This window comes from Centroberyx affinis, unplaced genomic scaffold (genome assembly GCF_046629955.1).
Source record: "Centroberyx affinis isolate AG114_WGS23_722 - 3 ecotype Tasmania unplaced genomic scaffold, CSIRO-AGI_Caff_v1 ptg005692l_1, whole genome shotgun sequence".
Taxonomy (NCBI): Eukaryota; Metazoa; Chordata; class Actinopteri; order Beryciformes; family Berycidae; genus Centroberyx; species Centroberyx affinis.
In genome coordinates, this window is record NW_027282870.1 from 16215 (window position 1) to 38575 (window position 22361).

The 22361-nt window shown below is 42.9% G+C and overlaps 1 protein-coding gene across 1 annotated transcript; it reads left to right on the forward strand.

Annotated features, from left to right (window-relative positions):
- The first annotated feature begins 1862 nt into the window (after positions 1–1862).
- tp53inp1 (tumor protein p53 inducible nuclear protein 1) lies at positions 1863–21857 on the forward strand. Its single transcript, XM_071547147.1, has 4 exons — positions 1863–2039; positions 5567–5933; positions 15061–15628; positions 17482–21857. The coding sequence occupies exons 2-4, from the start codon at positions 5804–5806 to the stop codon at positions 17696–17698; spliced, it is 915 nt and encodes a 304-aa protein (XP_071403248.1). The 5' UTR covers positions 1863–2039; positions 5567–5803; the 3' UTR covers positions 17699–21857.
- The last annotated feature ends 504 nt before the right edge of the window (positions 21858–22361 follow it).

The window sequence follows — 22361 nt, forward strand, 5'->3', positions numbered from 1 at the left end:
TGGGCAGCCCTGCTTCCTAATCTCCCCCCCCCCCCCCATTAGTGCTGGAGCGGTGTATTAAACCCAGCGGTGACCCAGATAGTCTGAACTGAGTCTGGCTTCATCTCCATCCTCTGGCCTCCCTCTCAGTTTCTAATGGAGGAGACATCAGACTTCATTTCATTCAGTGGTTTTCCATTAAATGAGATCATTAAATGCCTCTGGGTGTTAATCAATATTTTCAATCGATCCAAAAAAAGGTCTTCCTCTCTGTCTGAGGAAGGGAGAGCGACTTCTGAGCTAGTTTGCTCTTCCTCTAGCAGCTGAATATATATATATATATTTTTTTAGAATTCACGATGCAAATCACTGCTGTCATGTGAAACCTTGTAACTCTGGTTTTTGGTGATTTTCATGTTTTGACATCAGTTGCTCCTCTGGGTGGTTTCAAAAGACAAATTCTGGGTTTATGAAACGCTTTCAAAACCCAGCAGATGAAGTCAAAATACATTTTGAATGAGCTAAAAACAAGGCTGTGCTCCTCAGATCCTGAACCTCTCTGTTCTGCCAAGCTGAGCTACAGAGAGGTGTAGACCAGTGATTCTCAACCTTTTTCATATCAAGGACCCCTAATTTAGTCCACATTAGAGCCACAGACCCCCATTTGATGAGATTTTGTCTCTCTGACCCAAATCTGAGAATATTTTTATTGTCAGATATGATTTTGTCCAGAACTCCATGACTATCTGTATTGCAGGTAGAGAGATAACAGAGAAACTACGATCAAAATACCCATTTTTCTACATTCTCTAATTGTGTTAACTTCTTGTAAATATAATACTGGAGTTTAACAATGCATCAATTTGCTGGGGGACCCCATGGAGCCCTCTCACGGACCCATGGTGGTCCCCGGACCCCACGTTGAGAACCACTGGGTGTTGACGCTCTTTTACTCCTGCTGCAGTTAGGATGTTTTAGATAGTGACTTTTACACACTTGTATATATTTAGGGATGGATGTGTCCCTTTTATATATAGACTAGTATATTTATGGATTTACAGAATATTGAAAGGCAGAAATCTTGGTCTGATGATAAGGTGATGGTGACTTTTATATATGCTTTTATATATGTATTATCTCCATTTTCCTGCAATGTGGTACCGTCATGTTTCTTATTGTTTTGTTAATGTTATATATGTTAATGATGCCGGGTGGGTGACGCCCAAAATTCCCTCCATCCGGATTAATAAAGTATCTGTGTCTGTAAAAGTTGAGTTTTCACCTGACTGCACAATATGATAAAAAAAAAAAATATTGCATAAGTGTTAATGAATGAATGTCCTTGTGAGTGTCATGTTGAATGCAAACTGCAAAACAGCAATAAAAGTCACCTCGCTGTAATCAAAGGTGTGTTATGAAAGGCCGCACTGTATTTTTCCGTTTACTGAGTATTTTATGACTGTGTCACTGCGTTATGCAAAACCTCAAGGCCGAGGAGCTGCAGTCAACACACAGCTGACAGTTATAGGCCGTATGCATAATTAGAAAACGGGAAATATTGCAGTTTATCCCTGAAGTCAGTCTGTTTCTGTTGTTTCTGGGATATCGGTGTGTATTCTGGACCGGGACCGGACCCCGTCCTGTTGTTGCGGGGCACTCCCAAACCCGGAGCGCTTTGCCCAGTCATGTCCTTTTCCGGCGGGGGGGGAGTCGGGTCACGTGGGTTGGTGACAGCCCGTCAGAGCTCGCCGCGCCCCGTGATTGGCCGGGAGGTCGCGCAGCCGTCCCTCCCATAGGCTGTCCCTGCCTGCGTCACCGCGATCAGCTGTTGGCTCTCCACAACAATAACAGAAGGAGCAGAGGGACTGAGGAAGCGACTGAGGAAACTAACGCACTGTGACTCCCGATGTACAGTCCCTGAACTTTTACATTTTTTTTTTCTATTTTTATTTCTTCTGCGAAGAAACTCAAGTTTTTCTATTTTCGAAAAGAAAGAATCTACCTCATTCTTAAGGATTTTACCGCGGCTGAAGTCGCTCAGTTTACATCTCCTGCCGCAGGTGAGCGTCGCTTCTTTGTTTCTCCGGTAAGAACATCCAGTTCTTTCTCGCCCGTCGTGCAGAAGCTGCTCGTCTCTGCTTATTCACACCGGCGACGACACACTTTACACATTAAGACACACATTAATATACATGAGCGATGTTGCGGTTTCATAATCCAACAATAGATTTGTTATTCGGCCTGTTCAGCTGCTCGGTTTGTCCTCGCTGGATTGAAAACACTGCTCTGCTTTCACTCTGCAGAGCTTCATTTTCCAGTTTATTCCTCGACTATAATATTGCATCGTATATTTTTTTTTTGGAAAGGATATGATATTATATTATGTGAGATAAAAGTTTCCCAGCAGACAGTGCGGTCCGCCCAGCGGGTGTAGAGTTACAGCCTCCTCCTCCTCCTCCTCCTCCTCCTGCAGGCCACACCGGGCCTGAGCCGCTCCAGTCTGGGCTTTTTGTTATCGTCCCCCCGGCTATCTTTACCTCTCAGACAGCGCTGTGGTGCTGGATAACAGCCAGGGTGAACTATCTGCTCCTGTAAGGCATCACAAGCATCTTTAGGCTATAAATAAACACTTATATTTTCATATAAAAGCATCAATTTATGCGTTTTCCCCTTTCTCTCAGCTGTTGATATGATGTAGTCTTTGAATCTCTTATTATACCGCTTTATTCCAGCCTAAATAGCCGTGCAAAGTCTATTCTATAAATTAAAAAGTGTCTAAGAAGTGAGTTTGGGTTTACCCTCCGCTGCACCCCTGATTATCGAACAGTATCATTTATCTCTAATCCTGCCGCCTGTACATCGGATCGATCGCTTTTCAGCCTCGTCCTGTTCACATATACCTTGCATAACCGCCTATTTGTTTAAGATTCAGAATCTGATGTAATGTAGGCTAATGCTGTTGCAATGACTTTCCACAGAAGATGTTAATCAGTGACCCATTTAAAAGCATGAGTCACCGATACAACAGGCCTATAGGGAGGCTTTCCTCTGCGTTCGCGGTTATTAAAATAGAAAAACAGTCATTTTAATATAAGGTTATCGTTGAAATGGGGTGAGTGGAGGGCGGTGGGTGGAGGGGGAACAGGTGCAGCAGATTATCAGCCTGCTGTTGGTGTGACACAGTGAGATAAAAGCTTTTCTGTTGCTCGCTGTGTACAGAGCTGCAGCTCGTCTTTGTTTCTAATGTGAGAAAAACGAGCCGAACGGAGAGGAAGTAAACGCATCACTGTCAAGGTTAGAACTCGGTTAGAACTGATGGTGCGTTCGGGTGCTGGGGGAGGAAAGTCCGATATTCTGGACTTTCAAGTCGCGTTCGTGTCATGTCGATGTACAGTAAATAAATACGAACTGCTGACTGGGGGGGAAAAAAGGTTCACGCGCGCCTCCTAGTGGTGAACACTGGCAGGACTTGTATGTTTTTTGTAGCTGATATCTCCCAACTGTCATCATAAGTTGCATAAGTGTGTCAACAGACAGCAAACACTGCAGTGAAGCCCCAGCTGTCAGCAGTGCAAAGTAATACAATGATCAGTTAGCTTTATTCACAGTAATACACAGTAATACACTTCTGATATAAGGTGAATGTGGCATAAACAATATTATCTAAATCGCAATATGGCCAAGTGCAATATCCAAATCGCAGAAGCTGCAGTTTTTTGATAAAGGTAAAATGACAAAACAGCGTTATAACTGAAGTACTGTAGTGCTGCAGAGATGCCCAGGACTACAAATCTTGTAAGTAAAAAAAAACATGTTTCTTTGGTACAGACCCCAACACATGTCACATCATCGTGATTTTAATAGTTTTTTCAGTGGAAATGAAAATTGTGATGCAAAAATGATCATTCACACTAATCGTGAATCATATCGCAGTCGTAATATCTGTCAAAATAATCGCAATATGATTTTTTTTTACCATATCGTGCAGCCCTAATAAACAGTGTTGCTTTCACATGCTATTTCGTCAGTAAATCAAACCCAAGAGTAATGTAATAAAGCCAGGTGCATAGAAGTCTGGTAGCAAAATTTTCTCTGATTTTCCAACTCTGAAAGCCATTCATGTGAAATTTTGAAGCGCACCTTTAAAAGATGGATCCAGTCCTTAGATCTGATTGGCTGAGATATGTTTAGAAATACCTGACTAACACACAGCTGTGACCACCTTAATAGCTAGTTTAAATATTAATGATATTGTTACATATATACACAGCACACCTGTGACCACATAACAGTTAATTATTAATGCACTAATTGAAAGTCACTACTTACACCGGCACTTATGTGTTGCCTAGCAACCACTTTGGCTACTGTCAGAGGACTGTATTGTTTGGTGGAAGAATAGCATACAATTATGGATTATTAGTGATAAAAGCTAAAAGATTAAAGGTTAGAAAAATAATTGTAATGTTATTATAATGCTGTTTAATAATAGGCACAATACCAGTCAGGTGGATTAGTGTTAATAACGCCTCCTAGATCTTGTGGCTTACTGTCTATATTTATTAAGTAAATATTAGTTCCTGACTCTATCCAGCAGCTGCAGTGTAACATTGTGCAGCAGCATCACATGGGACCTGGTCTACAGCAGGCTGCAGGTTTCTGTGTTTACTGTTGAACAGAACAGAGTCCGGACCGCTCCTCAGATCCACAGCTGCTGCCCGTCTCACTGGGCAGGAAATCCAGATCCAAATTTATTTATAAAGCACATTTAAAAACAACAGCAGTTGACCAAAGTGCTGTACAATCAAAATAGCGAAAACCATAAAACAACACAATAAAAACAAAGACCAGTTTAAAAGACAAAAGGACAATAAAATAATAAAAGCAATAAGACCATAAGAAAAAGAAAGGCAACTCTCATACTGAGTTAAAAGCCAAGGAATAAAAATGTGTTTTGAGACGGGATTTAAAAACAGGCAGTGTGTGGGCAGCCTAACATGCAGAGGAAACTCCTTCCATAGTTTGGGGGCTACAACTGCAAAGGCCCGATCTCCCCTGTGCTTCAGCCTAGAGCTTTGGGACAGCCAGAAGCAACTGGTCAGCGGGCCTGAGTGACCTTACTGGGATGTGTGGCTGGAAAAGGTCAGAGAGATAGGCTGGATGATTTGTAGGCAAACAATAAAACCTTAAAATCAATTCTAAAACGTACAGGGAGCCAGTGGAGGGAGGCCAGTACAGGGGAAATCAATCCCAACTATTCACTCTACGACCTGATACAGGGTGATGACCTCATGACCCAGGCCTGGCCTCTGTGTGTGTGTGTGTGTGTGTGTGTGTGTGTGTGTGTGTGTGTGTGTGTGTGTGTGTGTGGGACGTGTGTGTGTAAACAGCTATACTAGCAGAAATTTCTATTAAATTTACGTCCCATCCACTGACAGTCCACAACATTAAATCCTAGTTGCCTGTTTCCAGAGAGGAGAAGAGCTGCCATAACAGACAGACTGGTGTGTGTGTGTGTGTGTGTGTGTGTGTGTGTTGGTGTCAGCTCCTCCTAACATGGCTCTCTCTCTCCCCCCCCCCCCCTCAGGGCCTTGTTGTATTTGCACTGTGTTGGATCGTAGTGATGAGCGTCGTGCGCCCGCTGGCCCTCAGATGATCCTCTGCCACACCTTATTGATGCACTTTAGCGGTTTCCCGGAGCCTTCCCCCCGCGGCGGAGCCCGCAGCTGATGACCGAAGCGCCCGCCTCCCCCCCCCGCCGCCGCCGCCGCCCCGAGCCCCGCGCCGCCCCCCGCACCCCAGCGCCCCCGCGGGACGTCCCGGGATGTTCCAGAGGTTCGCCAGCGCTCTGTTCGGGGACGAGGTCGAGGAGCTGAGTCGATGCGGCCGGACCGGAGAGCGCCGGCAGGAAGAGGAGGAGGAGGAGGAAGACTGGATCCTGGTGGACTACCTGGGTGAGTCTCAGCAGCAGCTGCAGCTCATGTGTGGAGTCAGATGTGTCCAAAAAATAAATAAATACACAGAACATGCCTATAAAAAGTGATTTGATGGAGAGTCACAAATTGCTAACAGCCCAGAATTTACCATTAGCCTTGGTTAGCTTGTTAGCATTTTGTGATACTCAATCAAATCTCTGTTTTATAGTTTCAGTCGTCTGACAGAAACAGAAACATCTGTCAGTGGCAACAGCTGTAATGTGTTATAATATAATGAAACTCTAAATCAGTGATGACAGACAGAAAGTTGGCTTCTCATCACTGCTGCAGGTTTTCACTCCTTCCAAACACCACAGCAGCTCAGTTCACTGCTGACTTCTCCCCGTCTGGTCGACTGTGTGCTGATCTGTGAGAAGAGCTGCTGTAGTGTTCAGCTGGAGTGAAAACCTGCAGACTCAAATTCACCAGTATGTGTAGCAGCACTCCTTCAGTGTTTCAGGATGTGCAGCTACTGGGTAAAGCCCATGCAACAAGCAATGAGTCTGATGTGAATAAATCTCAACAGACCATAACTCCATTCAGAACGTTTAGTGGAAAAACAAAACAGCTACAGACTAACAAGATTCATCAGTTGGCATCAAATCATTTTCTCTCGGTCAATAAACCGTGTTGCTCCGTGGACTTTCTCTCTGCAACTGAGTCTAATGAGGTCAATGTAAAGGAGCATTTCAACTACTTGGAATCTATTGGGCTATAGGCCTACATAAGAAACTATAGGAAATCTAATGTTCTATAATAATCAACAAATATGACTATAGTACAAATTAACTATTCAATATCACAAGTATTTCAATTAACATTATTAGCTATCAACATTATTTCAAATATACAAATTACAAATCGAATATCAAAATATCTTTTCCCCTAGAATGGCTCTTACAGTGTGCCTTCATTTAAATTCCTTGCTGTTACATACAGTATCTATATAGGATTTGTTTTCCCTGAATCGTGCAGACAGGGCGTTCCCAAACACCAAACCAGAAATAATGTACACACAGAGACAAAACGCAAACACACACTGACACAAAGTACCTGCAAACACACACTTTCACACACACACACCCCAGTTCACCTGCTGTAGGCTGCAGTGAGGTCCAGGTCCAGGTCCAGGTCCAGGTCCAGGTCCACACAGTGTCTCCACCTCGGCCCGCAGCTGTTTTTAACTCAGACGGATCCGTCTCGTCTCCTCAGCCCAAGAAAAAAAAAAACCCTGCAGGACCCACTTGTCCTCCTCCATCTGTCAGCATCATGAACCAGCCTGAAACTTAATAAAGTCTATAAATATCAATATAAAAAAAAAGTCTAAACTCACCTCTACTTCTGGGCATGTGGCTTTGAAACCATACTGTAGACACTAATGTAAACAAAGCCCCCAGAGAATATTCAACCGCTTGATGTTTTCCTCTTCATGTGGTTTTGCAGCTTCAATTTTAAAATGGAATGAATTGAAATTGTTTTTGTCACTGATCTACACATAATAACCCATCATTTCAAAGTGGTTTGTGTTTTGACCCAGAGGGCTGAATACTTATTTAACTGAGACAATTCTGTATTTCATTTTTTAATAAGTTCCCGAAACACAAAAAAAAAAAAAAAATCCATTCTGAATTCAGGCTGCAGCGCCACAAAACGAGGAAGAAGTCAAAGAGGTTGAATTCCTTCTGAAGGCGTTGTACACACACACACACACACACACACACACACACACATTCTTCAAGAAACAGATTCATGACACACACAGTATACAGAAACACACATACACACACTGTATATAGAAGGATACATCACACCAGAGCCAAAAACAGGCAATAAATCATGTACAAACAACACTAAATGTAAAAATCAAGCTCAGGATCAATAGAGATGCTGATCGATCTGCAGCAGCTCTAAACACCTCAATAACCTGCTGATTAAAGCATAGAAGTGTGAGCTGTCAACACAACACATGTAATCCCTCAAACAGTTTGTAGTGCTGAGGAGAAAATAAATGAAGGTAGGAAGGAAAAACGGATCCGGAAACTTTCGCACCAGACGGGAAAAATGTCGAGTCAGACGAGTCAAAACCCCTGGCACGGGACAAACGAGTCCAACGTGTCAGAAAACTGGAGCAGACACACACACACACACACACACACACACACACCTTCTCAGAGTATTCAGAAACAGATATTGTAAACACATACTGTATACAGAAACACACTCTCTGCCAGCTGGCGTCCGGCCGGCCCAGCGTCTCGACTCGACCGGCTCCGATTCCACAGCCGTGTGAATATTTCAGGTGGGAGGGAGGGAGGGGGGAGGGGGGGGGAGAGGTGGCCCAGATCTGGATGGGACGGGAGGGGGTGAGGGGGGGGGGCATCAGGCAGTTTATGGGCAAGCCAACCTGTAAACAGGTCAAACAAAAGCGCCTGGGGAACCGGCACCAGAGGTATAAATAGGTACTTGTGGCAGCAGAGTTACCGCTCTGAGCCGAGGGGCTGCAGACGGACATGTACGGGCACACAGCCGCCTCCAACACACACACACACACACACACACACACACACACACACACACACACACACACACCTGATGCAGCTCTAAACAGCGTCCTGTTACTCCCAGGTGCATTGTGGGTGTCTTTGCACAGAGTTGGTCATGGGAGTCTGCAGAGTTGGGGAAGACTCCCGCTGCAGATCTTCATCTTCAGTGTTGTGATGTGATGTGATGTGTTGTGATGTGAAGTGATGTGATGTGATGTGATGTGATGTGAAGTGATGTGAAGTGATGTGAAGTGATGTGATGTGATGTGATGTGATGTGAAGTGATGTGAAGTGATGTGATGTGAAGTGATGTGATGTGATGTGATGTGATGTGAAGTGATGTGAAGTGATGTGATGTGATGTGATGTGATGTGATGTGATGTGATGTGATGTGATGTGATGTGAAGTGATGTGAAGTGATGTGATGTGATGTGATGTGATGTGAAGTGATGTGAAGTGATGTGTTGTGATGTGATGTGATGTGATGTGATGTGATGTGATGTGATGTGATGTGATGTGAAGTGATGTGAAGTGATGTGATGTGATGTGATGTGATGTGATGTGATGTGATGTGAAGTGAAGTGATGTGATGTGATGTGAAGTGAAGTGATGTGATGTGATGTGAAGTGATGTGTTGTGATGTGATGTGATGTGATGTGATGTGATGTGATGTGATGTGATGTGATGTGAAGTGATGTGATGTGATGTGATGTGATGTGATGTGAAGTGATGTGATGTGATGTGATGTGATGTGAAGTGATGTGATGTGTTGTGATGTGATGTGATGTGATGTGAAGTCGTCTGTGGCTGCAGAGGCTTTTCCAAATCATTTTGTTTTTCAGGCATTCGGTGAAAAAAATGTTGTGGTGAGAAATTGCGAACTGCTAATTTGTATGTTTTGAATATAATGAAAGATTTTCTCCAGGCTGCAGCTTGATTTGAATGCCAGAGACTAATGCAGAACACAAGAAGAGGTGGGATGTAACAAAGTAAAAATACTTCATTACTGTACTGAAAGTAAGACTTTCAAGTATCTGTACTTTACTCAAGTTTTTCTTTCACTGAAGATTTTTTACTTGTACTCACTACATTTCAAAAGAAAAATCTGTCCTTTCTGCTCACTACATTTTCAATTCTCGTTACTCTCGGGAAAGTAAGTAAGTGCTTCCATCCCAGAAGCAGCTGATCAAGAGCCAGATGTGATCGGCTGCTTGTTCAGCAAAGTGACACCAAAAATTAGGGAAAGGGAGAGAGAGAGAGAGAAGCAACAAGAGAGAGAATTAACGTTATAGTGAATTCAGCTGCTTGGGTTCAGGTTCCTGATCTGAGCTGCAGACTCTTTCTCATCTGGAATTCAGAGGAACGCTCAACAGAAAACCAGTTTAGAACATTAGAAATGACATTTTTAGAGAGAGCCACTTTTACTTTTATACTTTAAGCAAATTTAAGTCCACATACTTTTATACTTTGACTCGAGTAAAGGATTTGAAACGGTACTTCAACTTCTACCAGAGTATATTTTTAAATGAGTATTTGCACTTTTACTTTGAGTAGGGAATTTGTGTACTTCTACCACCTCTGATTATCTGAAACACCGTTCAGTCTTATGAGAAACACTCTTGACATCTTGTTTAGATTAGCTTGGCTTTGTGATTGTTTCAGTGCGGCTCCAGTACACAGCAGCACTCTGCCGGTCTGAAGGTTCGGCTGACCGCATCGGCACGCTGCTGCTGCCTGGATGTTTATTTTTAAAGTAGAAGAAGTGGAACGGTGTGCACCTCCAGCCCAGCCTGGCTGCAGGTGCAGGACAAAACCTACAGAGAGGCGAGGAAGGACCGATATAGATATATATATATATATATATCCCAAATTTTGGCCGGTCGAAACGTTGCAGCGATAAATATTTTGGGAGCTGATGCTGCCTCCACTCTCTGGATATTTATTTATAACACGTTTATGGCAAAAAGTCCCTCGGTGATTCACATGAATCTGGAAGGTCGCAGGTTTGATCTCCGCCAAACAGATGCGTCTTATTTAAGTCTGTGAAACTCGACCTGCAGCGGCCAAAGCAGTGGTTCTCAACGTGGGGTCCGTGGACCACCGGGGGGTCCTTGAGGGGGTTCCAGGGGGTCCCCAGCAACAAACTGATGAATTGTTAAACCTCAGCATTATTTCATTTACAAGTTAAAACAATTAGAGAATGTAGAAGAATGTTTTGATCATAGTCTCTCTGTTATCTCTCTACCTACAATACAGACAGGCATGGAGTTCTGGACAAAATCATATCTGACAATAAGAATATTCTCAGATTTGGGTCCGAGAGACAAAATCTCATCAGATGGGGGTCTGTGGCTCTAATGTGGACTAAATTAGGATCCTAATGTGTAAAACCTGTGCAGCAGACGGGTCACGGTGGCACATGACTGAGCAGACAGTAGACTGCTGCAGAAGGTGAACTGGTTGTTCCTTCATAATCCACAGCGGCTTTATTAACCCGACACACACACACACACACACACACACACACACACAGCCTGCCACACACACACACACACTGCTGCTCTGCAACAACAACACTGTTTCAGTCCTGCACACCTGCAGGCTCCATGAGTTAGATCACTTTCTGATGCAGCATTGCTTTGCTGCATTTTCAACTTCCATATCAAACACTTAAACCTCCACTGGAAACAAGCTCCATCTTAACAAGCCATTTAATCTGTTATTGAGTTCTAAAATCGCCATTTTCTCAAAATAAGTGAGAAAATCTGCCACTGGGTTAGATAATTTCACTTGTTTCCAATGCAAATCGACTTGTTTGAAGAATTTAGTAGAATCAAGAGTCATTTTCTTGACAGCAGTGCAGTGATCTGCCTTATTCTGACTGGTTTCAACAGACTGAAAGAAAGAAGAAGGTCCACACACTGTAGCTCCCTTTAGTTCATTTAATGAAACATCCCATATGTGACGTTTCAAGCTGCTGCTCTTCTTCAGACATAAACAAATATACAGAGACGTCATCTTTAAATACACAGTACCCTCTGGTCACATGACCATCACATGATCCAGGGGAAAAAACACATACAACACCTTAGACACACCGCTACAAATAAGTGATGGAAAATACAAATATATGTTACAAAAAAATGTTAATAAATATATACATATATTATACAACAAAATATAGATAAGGCCCTCACAGCACATAAGAAAATTCCACCAGGTTTCAACAGACGTTTCTAGAAAACTCCTGAAACAAGTGAAGCTGCAGTGGAGACAAGTGGAGTTATCTCTCCTCACTGCAGAATGTTTCTCTTGGTCTCTTGGATTTGAAGGCTGTGTCCTCTTCTTCACACACACACACACACACACACACACACACACACACACACACACACACACACACACACACTCTGGGCCTCAGGTGAAAGGATTACCTGGACAGTGAGTGTTGTCCTGCTGCTCGGTGGATAAAGCTGCAGCAGATCTGACTCAGCAGCTGCAGCCGCCTGCTGTGGCTCAACAAGGTTTCCTCTGTCACCTCTGTGGTGGTGTCGCTGTCACGTGTGAAAATGCACGCCAAACACACACACACACACACACACACTCACACTCTGCACACATGCATGGAAACAAACCTGCATGCACACTTCAAACAGAGAATGCATATTGTAAACTTAGGAAAAAGGGCGAGCAGTAAAGGCTAAAAGGTGGAAAAAGGGTCCAGATGAAGGAGTTTAGTCTGAAATGTTTAGGACAGTAAAGGAGGGATCAAGTTAACCTTTTTATCCCTTTGCTGGTATCTTTAGTTCCCTGGATCCCTTCTGCTGTCTTTAGGGGTGAAAAATGTTTGACTGTATGGTTGAATCAACACAAACTAACTCGTGTGGACCCCCTCCACTCCCTGTGCAGAGAGGATCACACATCAGCAGCTTCTTATTTTGTCGGTCAGAGATCTTTGTGCAGGTCTGACCTCAGGGACCCGCGTCTCCCGTCTGATTTCAGTTCTGTTTAAGGGCCTGCTGGGTTATTTTTAGAGTCCAGTGTCTGCCGGCCTCGGATCACGTTGCCTTTCCGCCTCATAACTTCCTGTATCTCTGTGAATCATTAGGAGGTGATGCTGCACCTCGGATCAAAACAAGCGGGCGGGTGCTGGCAGGCCGCCCGGGCGGTCGGTCTGTCTGTCTGTCTGGCAGCCGGCGGCGGTGTGTGTGTGTGTGTGTGTGTGTGTGTGTGTGGCGTTCAGATGTCGGCTCGTTTACAGCTGATTTATGTGTTTAAAATGTTGCTGCTGCTTTGTGTAGAAACAGAGGAGGAAGAATGGAAAGATTGTGTGGCTTGTGAGCAGATGAAATGCCTGATCAGTCAGAGACAGGTTTAGCAGCACACACAGGCAGGTTTGCAAACACACACACACACACTCTCTCTCACACACACACACACACACACACACACACACACACACACATGCAGGCTGTGGTTTGGGTCGGGCACGCGATGCTCTGGCTTCAGCTTGGGGGGGAAAAAAATTGTTTACATTTGGTTGACTTCACTGCTGCTCGTCACACAGGCCACACTGCCTCCTGCTGGCTGGATTCGGATATTACATGGAGTGTTGTAAACAAGGCTCCCATGAAAAGATCATGAAACTTTGAATCTGACAGAGGTGGAAAGTAACTAAGTACATTTACTCGAATACTGTACTTAAGTACAATTTTGAGGTGCTTGTACTTTACTTGAGTATTTCCATTTCATGCTACTTTATACTTCTACTCCACTACATTTCAGAGGGAAATATTGTACTTTTTACTCCACTACATTTATTTGACAGCTTTAGTTACTAGTTACTTTGCAGATTTAGATTATGAATACAAATTATAAATCAACTAATAAAGTATGATATATTTTTATAGGTTAAGCTACCCAGCAGTATATAAAGTAATTAAAATTAGCTCCACCTTTACCAGCTGCAACATTAAAGTGATGAACACATTAATGCATCAATAATTATAGTCCAATAACATGATATATATGATTCTGTAATGGGCCATTCTGCATAATGACTAGTTTTACTTTTGCTACTATTTTGATGCTAATACTTTTTTACTTTGACTTAAGTAAGATTTTGAATGCAGGACTTTTACTTGTAACAAAGTATTTTTACACTGTGGTATTTCTACTTTTACTGAAGTCAAAGATCTGAATACTTCTTCCACCACTGCAATTTTAAAAATGGGTTTTATTCCAGGGCTGGAAATGTTTTGGAAAATTGTAGAACATCATTAAACTTTTGGAAAAGTCACAAAACTTTAAATTATGATGATACAGTTGTTTTGTACAGTTGAAAATAAGACTAGGAGTGATTTGGGAAAAATGTGACAAAAAGGAGTCTGGGCTGGAGTGCAGTCAGTGGTTGCTGTGAGTCTCAAACAGAAGAAATGTTTCACTTTGCAGGTGAAGGCTGTCATCAGTAGTAACTCCCAGGGGGGTAGCTACGATTTTTGGGCAAACACACCTCCACACCTTCATTTTCTGATCAATTATCAGACACATCCCTAATTGAAATCATAGGTTTTGGGCGCTACCTTTAGCTAACTGGATGTCATAACCAAACTTTCACCTGTAGTCCCTTGTTCAAAATCTGTCATTGTTTTTTAGTCTGCACTGGAAAAAACAGAGCCAAAATGTATTCCTGCTTCCTACTTTTTAACACAATAAAATGTGCTGTTTTTTATTGTTTGGCACACGCTCAAAATGTGGCTTTTGGCCCCTTTGGATGTAATTGCACAGAATTTAGTGGGACCATTCCAAATACAGGTTGAGATGTGATAGTTTTTTAAATTTCAACCAAACCCTGTTTTAAAACCAGAGCAGTGTGAAATGAAACAGGGTGTCCACGGGGTCTTAATAAGTATTAAAAGGTAATAAATCAATTTAGTGAAAATTACGGCCCTTAAAAAGTATTAAAAAGTGTTAATCAACATTTTATGAGGTACTCAATTTTGTAGCTATTTTTTCAATGTGAATAGCCTATTTGTCCAAATAGTATGGGTGCTTAATGTTTGCATGAACTTATTTATTTTGCCCCTCACAACTACTACAACACTCAATTTATTCTCTTGAGCTTTGTTCCCTCCCGGCCTATCTGAATTCTGTTGTATTGATACAGTGATCCATAGAAGTTATCACAAAGTAAGACTGTTTAGTTTTGCAATCTCAAAATCAATGTATAGTAAATGTAAGTTAAAGGTGTCGCTGATGTAACCTGTTACAGCTCAAAGTGGTGTTGAGGTCTTAAAATATATTGAAAAGGTCTTAAAAATTGTCTTAAAAGGTATTGAATTTAACTTCAGGATTCCTGCATATACCCTGTGAAAGTATACAGTGTTTATTATCACACACTTTAGGACCACAAAAGGCACTTTAGGACACTTTAGAGGCCCTCTGTCAGCTTGGGGCCCCTATTCCCCCAACTCCTGCACCCCAGGTAACTCCTCCTGTACAGACTTCATGCAGATCGGTTTACTGTTGGTCCCTCTGACCCAAACCCTCCTCTCTCTCTGCAGCGGACGCCTGCTCCAGCCAGTGTGGTGACGGCCGCCCCGGACCTGCTGCTGGTCCTGAGGAGGAGGAGGAGGACGAGGAGGAGGAGGAGGAGGAGGACCTGGTGATGATCCCCTCCCCCATGGCCAGCCCCCCCCTCCGCTACGCCTCCTGCACCTCCCTCAACTCCACCGCCGACACCGACCCGGACGGCTGCCCCGAGGAGGAGGAGGAGGACGAAGAGACGGAGGAGGAGGAGGAGGAGGAGGAGGAGGGGGGCTTCCTGCGGCTGGAGGCCTGCTCCCTGGAGGAGAGCTGGTTCGTCACCCCCCCGCCCTGCTTCACGGGGCGGGGCAGCCAGCCCGTCCTGCTGGAGACCAGTCCGCTGGAGAACCTGCTGATCGAACACCCCAGCATGTCGGTGTACGCCCACCACAGCCCCCCCCGGCTGGGCCTGGACCCCCGTCTGGGCCTGGACCCCCGGCCCCGCTCCCTGGACCTGGGCCTGTTGCCCGGCAACGCGGCCGCGGCCCCGGCACCCGCGGGTGGGAAGGAGAAGGCCAGGCGCTCGCTGGACGGCCCTCGTCACAGGTCAGACTCTGGTTCTGTTTATAAAAACGACTTATTCCTACTGAAGGCTGAACTGAACTGTTTGACTACTGCTCTGGACAAAAGTGTCTGCTAAATTATCTACTCTATGAACCAGTAATCCATTAAAATAACCTTACATTTTCATTCATTTACATTAATTCACCCCTTAATTCACACAAAATCCCCTTAAAATGAATTAAGGGAGTTATTAATGGAAGAGACCCCATCGAAACCTCCTTAAACTTCCCCTTAATCTTGACTCCTTACTTTATAATTTAATGAAAAATTCAGGGAGACAGGAACTTTACATTAATTTCCACTTAATAACCTGTAAACCTGCACAAATCCCTTATAAACTCCATGATACTAACCTTACTTTTTTTAAAGCTATGTTATTTTTAATGGATAATTAAATGTTTATGTAATGAGAAATTAAGGACATTTCAGGGATAAAATTAAGGGGTTTGGTTTCGTAGTGATATGTAATGTAATATAATGTAATGTAATGGGTTTTATTTTTCTCAGCTGAACAAGATTCTAGTCGACAAAAATTAAGTCAAGAACAAGAACCAGGCAACAGACTTTTGCCAACACATGATAATAAATAATAATAATACATTTTATTTGTACAGCACTTTGCAAGATACTCAGTCAGTTTACATGGAATAGCGTTTGCACTAAAAACAGCGTACAAACACATAGTATTTATATAAAAAGTAAAATAATAATAATAATAATAACTCTGTTTGTATAGCACTTTTCTAAAAACAATGTTTACATACAATAAAACCCAAAAGCAGTGATGTGAAACTACCACAATGAATGATAGAAAAATAAAAATAAATGTAAAAAAATATATAATAGAAAATAGGAATAAAAGGTAATATATGAGGTAAACAGGTACAACTAAAAACACACAAACAAACAGAGATACAATTAAATACAGATCGAACTTTACATAAAAGTGTGTGCCGAAAAGAAATTATGAAAAAATAGGAATAAAAGGTAATAAAAGAGATAAAGTCATATATAATGAGTCAATAGAGCAAGCCATTACAGTTCCATGGCACAAACAGTGACGTCCTGTTCTGTGGTGACAATATTGAATTATTAAAGTCGAAACACTCAGCTGATAAGCTGCATTAATATTGAAGGGAAAAACTAAAGCAAAACAAGTGGTGCTGTGTGAAGACTGACTGAAGCTGAACTTACATGAAAATCAGATTGGAAAATAAAACAAAAGTAAAATCTAATGGGAATCATAAATAATGTTATTACTGTAACGTATTTTTAAAGAAACCCTGGTATTAAGCCAGTCCAGCCTCTCATCTCCTCCCTGTGTGTGTCTGTGTGTGTGTGTGTGTGTGTGTGTGTGTGTGTGTCTGTCTGTGTGTGTGTCGGTGTGTGTCTGAATGAAAAGTCCAAAGAAGTGTTTGTTTTAGAGGTAGCCTGCACCTTTGACTCCAGCCTAGAGGAAGCCTTTATGACCGAGGTCATTAAATACCAACCACTCCTAAACACCATCTTAGAGCTGGTTATAGGTGCAGACTACTTGTTTTCATATTTGGCAGCCTAGGACACACTCACAGGTTGGTTGTTAGAGGGCTTCAACAACTTGGGATGCCCAAAAAGGCTAAACGGCTTGCAAAGTACTGTGCTGTCTCTGCTACTTATACCCCTGAGAACTGAGTATTATGTTTTGTATTGTGAAGATCTATGCCACTGGTCCATGATTTTGTGAATGTACTTTACTGCACCTTCAATATTTGTGTCCTTGTACGTTTTCTTCTATGTGGACATAAATAAATTGTTAAAATGTGTGTGTGTGTGTGTGTGTGTGTCTCCCCCTGCAGGCCGGAGGTGGCGGTGGGTCCGCGGCGCTCCAGCCTGCACGCGGCCTGCTACGCGGCGGCGCTCTCGGCCCACGCCGGCCTGCTGGCCCCGGGACGCCTGGCCCAGCGCGCCCCGCCCCCGTCCCGCAACGCCCTGCGCCGCCTCAACCTGCTGCGCCACCCCAAGACCAGCGCCATGCACCTGCACCAGCCCAGCCAGAGACACCTCAACTTCTGAGCTGAGGGTCATCATCATCATCATCATCATCTTCATCATCTCTCATCATCATCATCATCAACCCTCCACCTCCGCGCAAACCAGAACAGCAAATCGACACCAGCCTCGTCAAGATCTGAGGAGGGGAGGGCAGCGTTCACCTGTCAATCATACATCCTCCGCAACACACACACACACAGACACACACACACACACACACACACACACACACACACACCTTCCTCCATCTTCCCTCATCATTTGGGAAATGAACACCAGCTAATTTCAGTGTTACCGGCCTCTGTGCCAGGCGACCAAGCATCATGTCTGTCTGGCTGGTGAAATAGGGAAAGTGGCTGGTGAATTTTTTTTTTTTTTTTTTTTTTTTGAGGATTTATCAGCCGCTCTGGCCAATCAATGGATGAAAAATTAGTTTCCTGCCCTTCTCCTCATCCATCCATCCATCTATCCATCCATCCATCCATCCGACTTCTGATTGACGCTGAGAAGAAGGGATGTGAAAAAGAAGAAGTCGTCATATTTATCCATCCATCCATCCACCTCTGTACGTGTTTCTCCCTCCGTCGGACCGCTTTGTGTCCCGTCACAATGGAGGAAGTGATGTAACGTCTTCTTCTTCTTCTTCTCCTTCTTCTTCTTCATGGACATCATAATGTGTAGAATCAATGCTGTAGGTCACTTTACTCACTGGCAGGTTCACACAGCCTCCATGGCAGAGCAGCCGAGAGGCGTCGGTGTGTTTTTGATCATAGCTTAGAGCGGTCGCGTGCGTGATGTCACGGCGATGTCGCGGTGATGTCATCGCAGGGTCGCGGGGTCTCACAGAGCGGCTGGCAACTTTTTGAGGGGGCAACATGACAGGAGGTCAGCATGATGACAGGGATCCCAGTTGACTTGAACAATGTACAATAAAATCTGTCTGTGCAGCACGAAGTTGCCGTGTAATCAGTGCAAGAGTGCTGAGACGTCGCCTTGGGCAAAGTTGCCCCCACAGCGTTGCCCAAAAAAAAAGTTGCCAGTTGCGTCACCAGCAGCGGAGAATGCTGACACAAAAATAAAATAGTGAAAGTGGCCGGGTGAATTTTGGAACCGGCTACTGAGTCTGATGGACAAAAGATCAAAGGAAAAATCCCCTCAGATCCTCTAACTGTTAAACATCTTCAGTTGTAATGTAACCTGCTTTGTCTACTTCAGTTAGTGATTTCCTACGTTTCCCAGAATGCCTTTCAACAACCCCCCCCAGAGAGCGTGCTTGAACTTGTTGCTTTCTGCTGTGTGGGTGAGAGAGAGAGAGTTAGAGACAGCAGAGCGAGTTTTTCCAGTCTAGTCGTCTCTTAAAAAACCTCAAACCTCCAGCCTGTCTCTCTGCTGCAGTGCATTCTGGTCTCTCTCCTGCTCTCTCCTGTGGGTGGAGAAATTGGTCTCTCTCCTCTTCTCCGATGGATTTCTCCCTGTATGATTGTTGAACGTCTCTCGGTGCAAAATGGCGGCTCTAGAAAGAAGAAGCGCTCGCTCTTTGAAAACAAAATAGAGACAGGAATGCAAAGTACATCACCAGTAACTGTTTACAGTGTTAAAGTGTCTTAGGGGGATTTTTCCTTTGATGTCCTGGTCTCTGTGAGGTCCCGGTCTCTGTGAGGTCCCGGTCTCTGTCAGGTCCTGGTCTCTGTGAGTCCTGCAGCGTCACACTTACATTTAGATTAAATTCAGCAGCAAAACAGCGACTTCTCAGACGGTTCCTCTCTGCTCAGACTGTGCAGACACCTTTCCTCCGGCTCGGGGTGAACTTGCCTTTGACTTTGTAATTCAGTACTTTTCACAATATTTTTTGAAAAAAGAAAAGACGGTAAAAATTACTGGGTTAAATATCACTAAACGCCTTGTTTTAACGGTAGCTTTGAGATGAAAAGTAATGTAAAATGTATTTAAAAAAAACTTCCAAAATATTTTTTGAAAAGAAAAAAACATATTACATATCAGTATGAAGTTGGTATATATGCGTCTACGGTATCTTGCATAGGTATGTTTGGTTATGTTAGTGTGCAATTTGTTGCATGGTTGTAGAGATGTGTTAGTGTCCAGATGGTGGAAAAAAGAAAATGAAAAAGATTTTTCTCTTTTTGTTATTTTTATCTTGTGTTTGTTCTTAAAAAAATCTGCAGTCCATTTCTCAGGGTCACAACCAATCACCTTTACACTTTAGGAAAATGCAGATTTACTTGATGGCTGATTATTGTCTTTGTGCATGCTGGGACTTTCCAACTCCGTCCCAGCGCGCTTCCCTCGTGAAAATGTTTGTTATTAATAATCGACTTTTAGTCTCAAATTTTCTCCTTGGTCCCAGGACTGTGAAAATGAACTCTTTATGTCTCAGTCGACTGTTGGATTTCCATCCAGACGGAGGAAACTGTTGGTCTTTTTCAGCGTTGTTTCTATATTTTGCTCAGTGTACCTAACATGGTTTAGACTTGTATTTTATGCCTTTTACCTAGTCTATTTTCCAAGTTAACTTAGTTACATTTTGTTAAACTGTTAAAATATTTAAACCAAAAAGTAGCAATGATCTTTAACCTTGCGGTAGTTTATAATACTGTTGTTATTTTATTAGTTTGTGTGTGTTATCAGTACTTGGCCTCGGCGCTCGGACACAGCAGACTCTGATGAGTCTAAACTGTCAGCTGTGGGGAAAGTGGAGTCCAGGCCAAACTAATCCATCTGGAGAAATCACCGAGTCTCAGATTGACTCTTAAAATCTTATTTTTCTTAGAACAAGTGGGAAGATGTGCCAATGTTGCAAGATAAATTCACTCATTTTCCCGTTCAAATGAACTCGTTTTGACAGTTTTCTTGAATTATCTTGAAACAAGTGCAGAGCTCCCAGCTGATGTTTTCATTTATTTCAGAATCAGTTTTATTGACCTAGTGAGTTTGCATACACAAGGAATATGACTTGGTGTCTGCTCACACATGGTCACATCAAACATAACAACATAGAAGAAGTACATGAAACATTTAAAGTAGAAGTGTAGGGAATGGTCCCTCTTAGAAGAAGTGTATAAAGCGAAGCATGCAGGTATAAGAAGTGTAAAAACATAAAAGAAAGATAAGATTTTAAGACTCGGTCCAAGATGAAAGGACTCCAGATGGCTTCTTTCTGCAGTGTAGATGCTAAATCTCCAGTCAGATCTGATTGGCTCCTTCAGCTCAGTGTGTGTTCATGAGGATGGAAGCCGCTCCAGCAGGATGAAGAAAGCACTAACGAGGATCTGCCGGGCTTCTGTGAGGTTGAAGTGTAAATAGTCGTGAGGATATAGCGGAGCGATCCTCTCTGGTGTATTTAAGCTCTTTTTTTTTTTTTTTCGTTTTTACTTTTCAAACAACGTCTCTGCTGTCGAGCTTCGCAATCATCGGACGAGTCGGTTTTTATTTTGTGAAAAAAGACAAAAGCAGACAGACAGACAGACAGAAGGGAACGGAGGAGACGGCGAGGATCCGTCCGCAGCTCAGTCTCAGCTCTCCACCATCAAACTAACAGGGATTTGTGTGTTTTTTTTTTTTTGTTCAATGCCTTGAAACTTGTCGTCCTCGTGGATCACGTGCCTTCCAGGTCGAAATGTTGTAATGACAATGCATCGATGAAGAACTTGAACTCTCTCGTGTCCAAAAGCGGACGTGATGAACACAAAAAAAAACAAAAAACAGACAGAAACCAACTATGCACCACTGGAGGAAGCTTCTCCTGCTCCGCCCCCCCCGCTCCGCTTTTCTAAAGTCAAAACACAAAAAACAGAATGATGTAGCAAACCTGTTTCTCCTGTTGGTTTTATTTTTTTTTTCTTTTGAAAGTGTGAAGAATATTTTGTGGCATTTTTTTCACCAAGTGTTAGACATTTTTTTTGCTTTTTGTGTAGTTTACTGGAATAATACAGCACTTTGCCAAAAAAAAAAAAAAGGTGTAGGAATTTTAGGGTTAACTTTTTATTTATCGACATAACTGGTCTCCTTCTTTGTATTTTGGATGTATGACAGATCAATTCATTCTGTTCTGATGGTCAGAAAAGAAATCGCTAATAAAAAAAAGTGGGGTCATCTGTTTTCAGACTGTAATAGTTCATACATGTGATCTCTTATTAGCCGACAATAAATGTTTTCATACGCATCCTCCTGTCTCTGTCTGTTGACTTTAGTTTAGTTCTTTCTTTTTAATCGTAAAACAGTTTTAACTGAATAGGTGAATTTCAGGCTCCACATTAACAACCAGCTCAAACAAGAAATAAACACTTGCTAACAAAGGTGTATACTTCAACACTCTAATACTAGTAATACCAATACCACTACTACTACTACTACTACTGCTACTAGGCTACTGCTACTACTGCTGCTACTGTTACTACTACTACTACTGCTTCTACTACTACTACTACTACTATTACTAGTAAGTAAGTAAGTAATTTATTTTTCAAAGTGTCATGCACCAAAAGGTGGCCAGCCCACATGGGCTTACAAGACACTACAAACATAACAAACAAGAGCAATAACATAGTGACAGCGAAAGAACAAATATAATACAGCTCCATACATGTCAAACCATGTCAAACCAAATATCAACACAGCCCTGCTCCTTAGATCCATCCATTACAGCTATAAAACATAACTTAGGCAC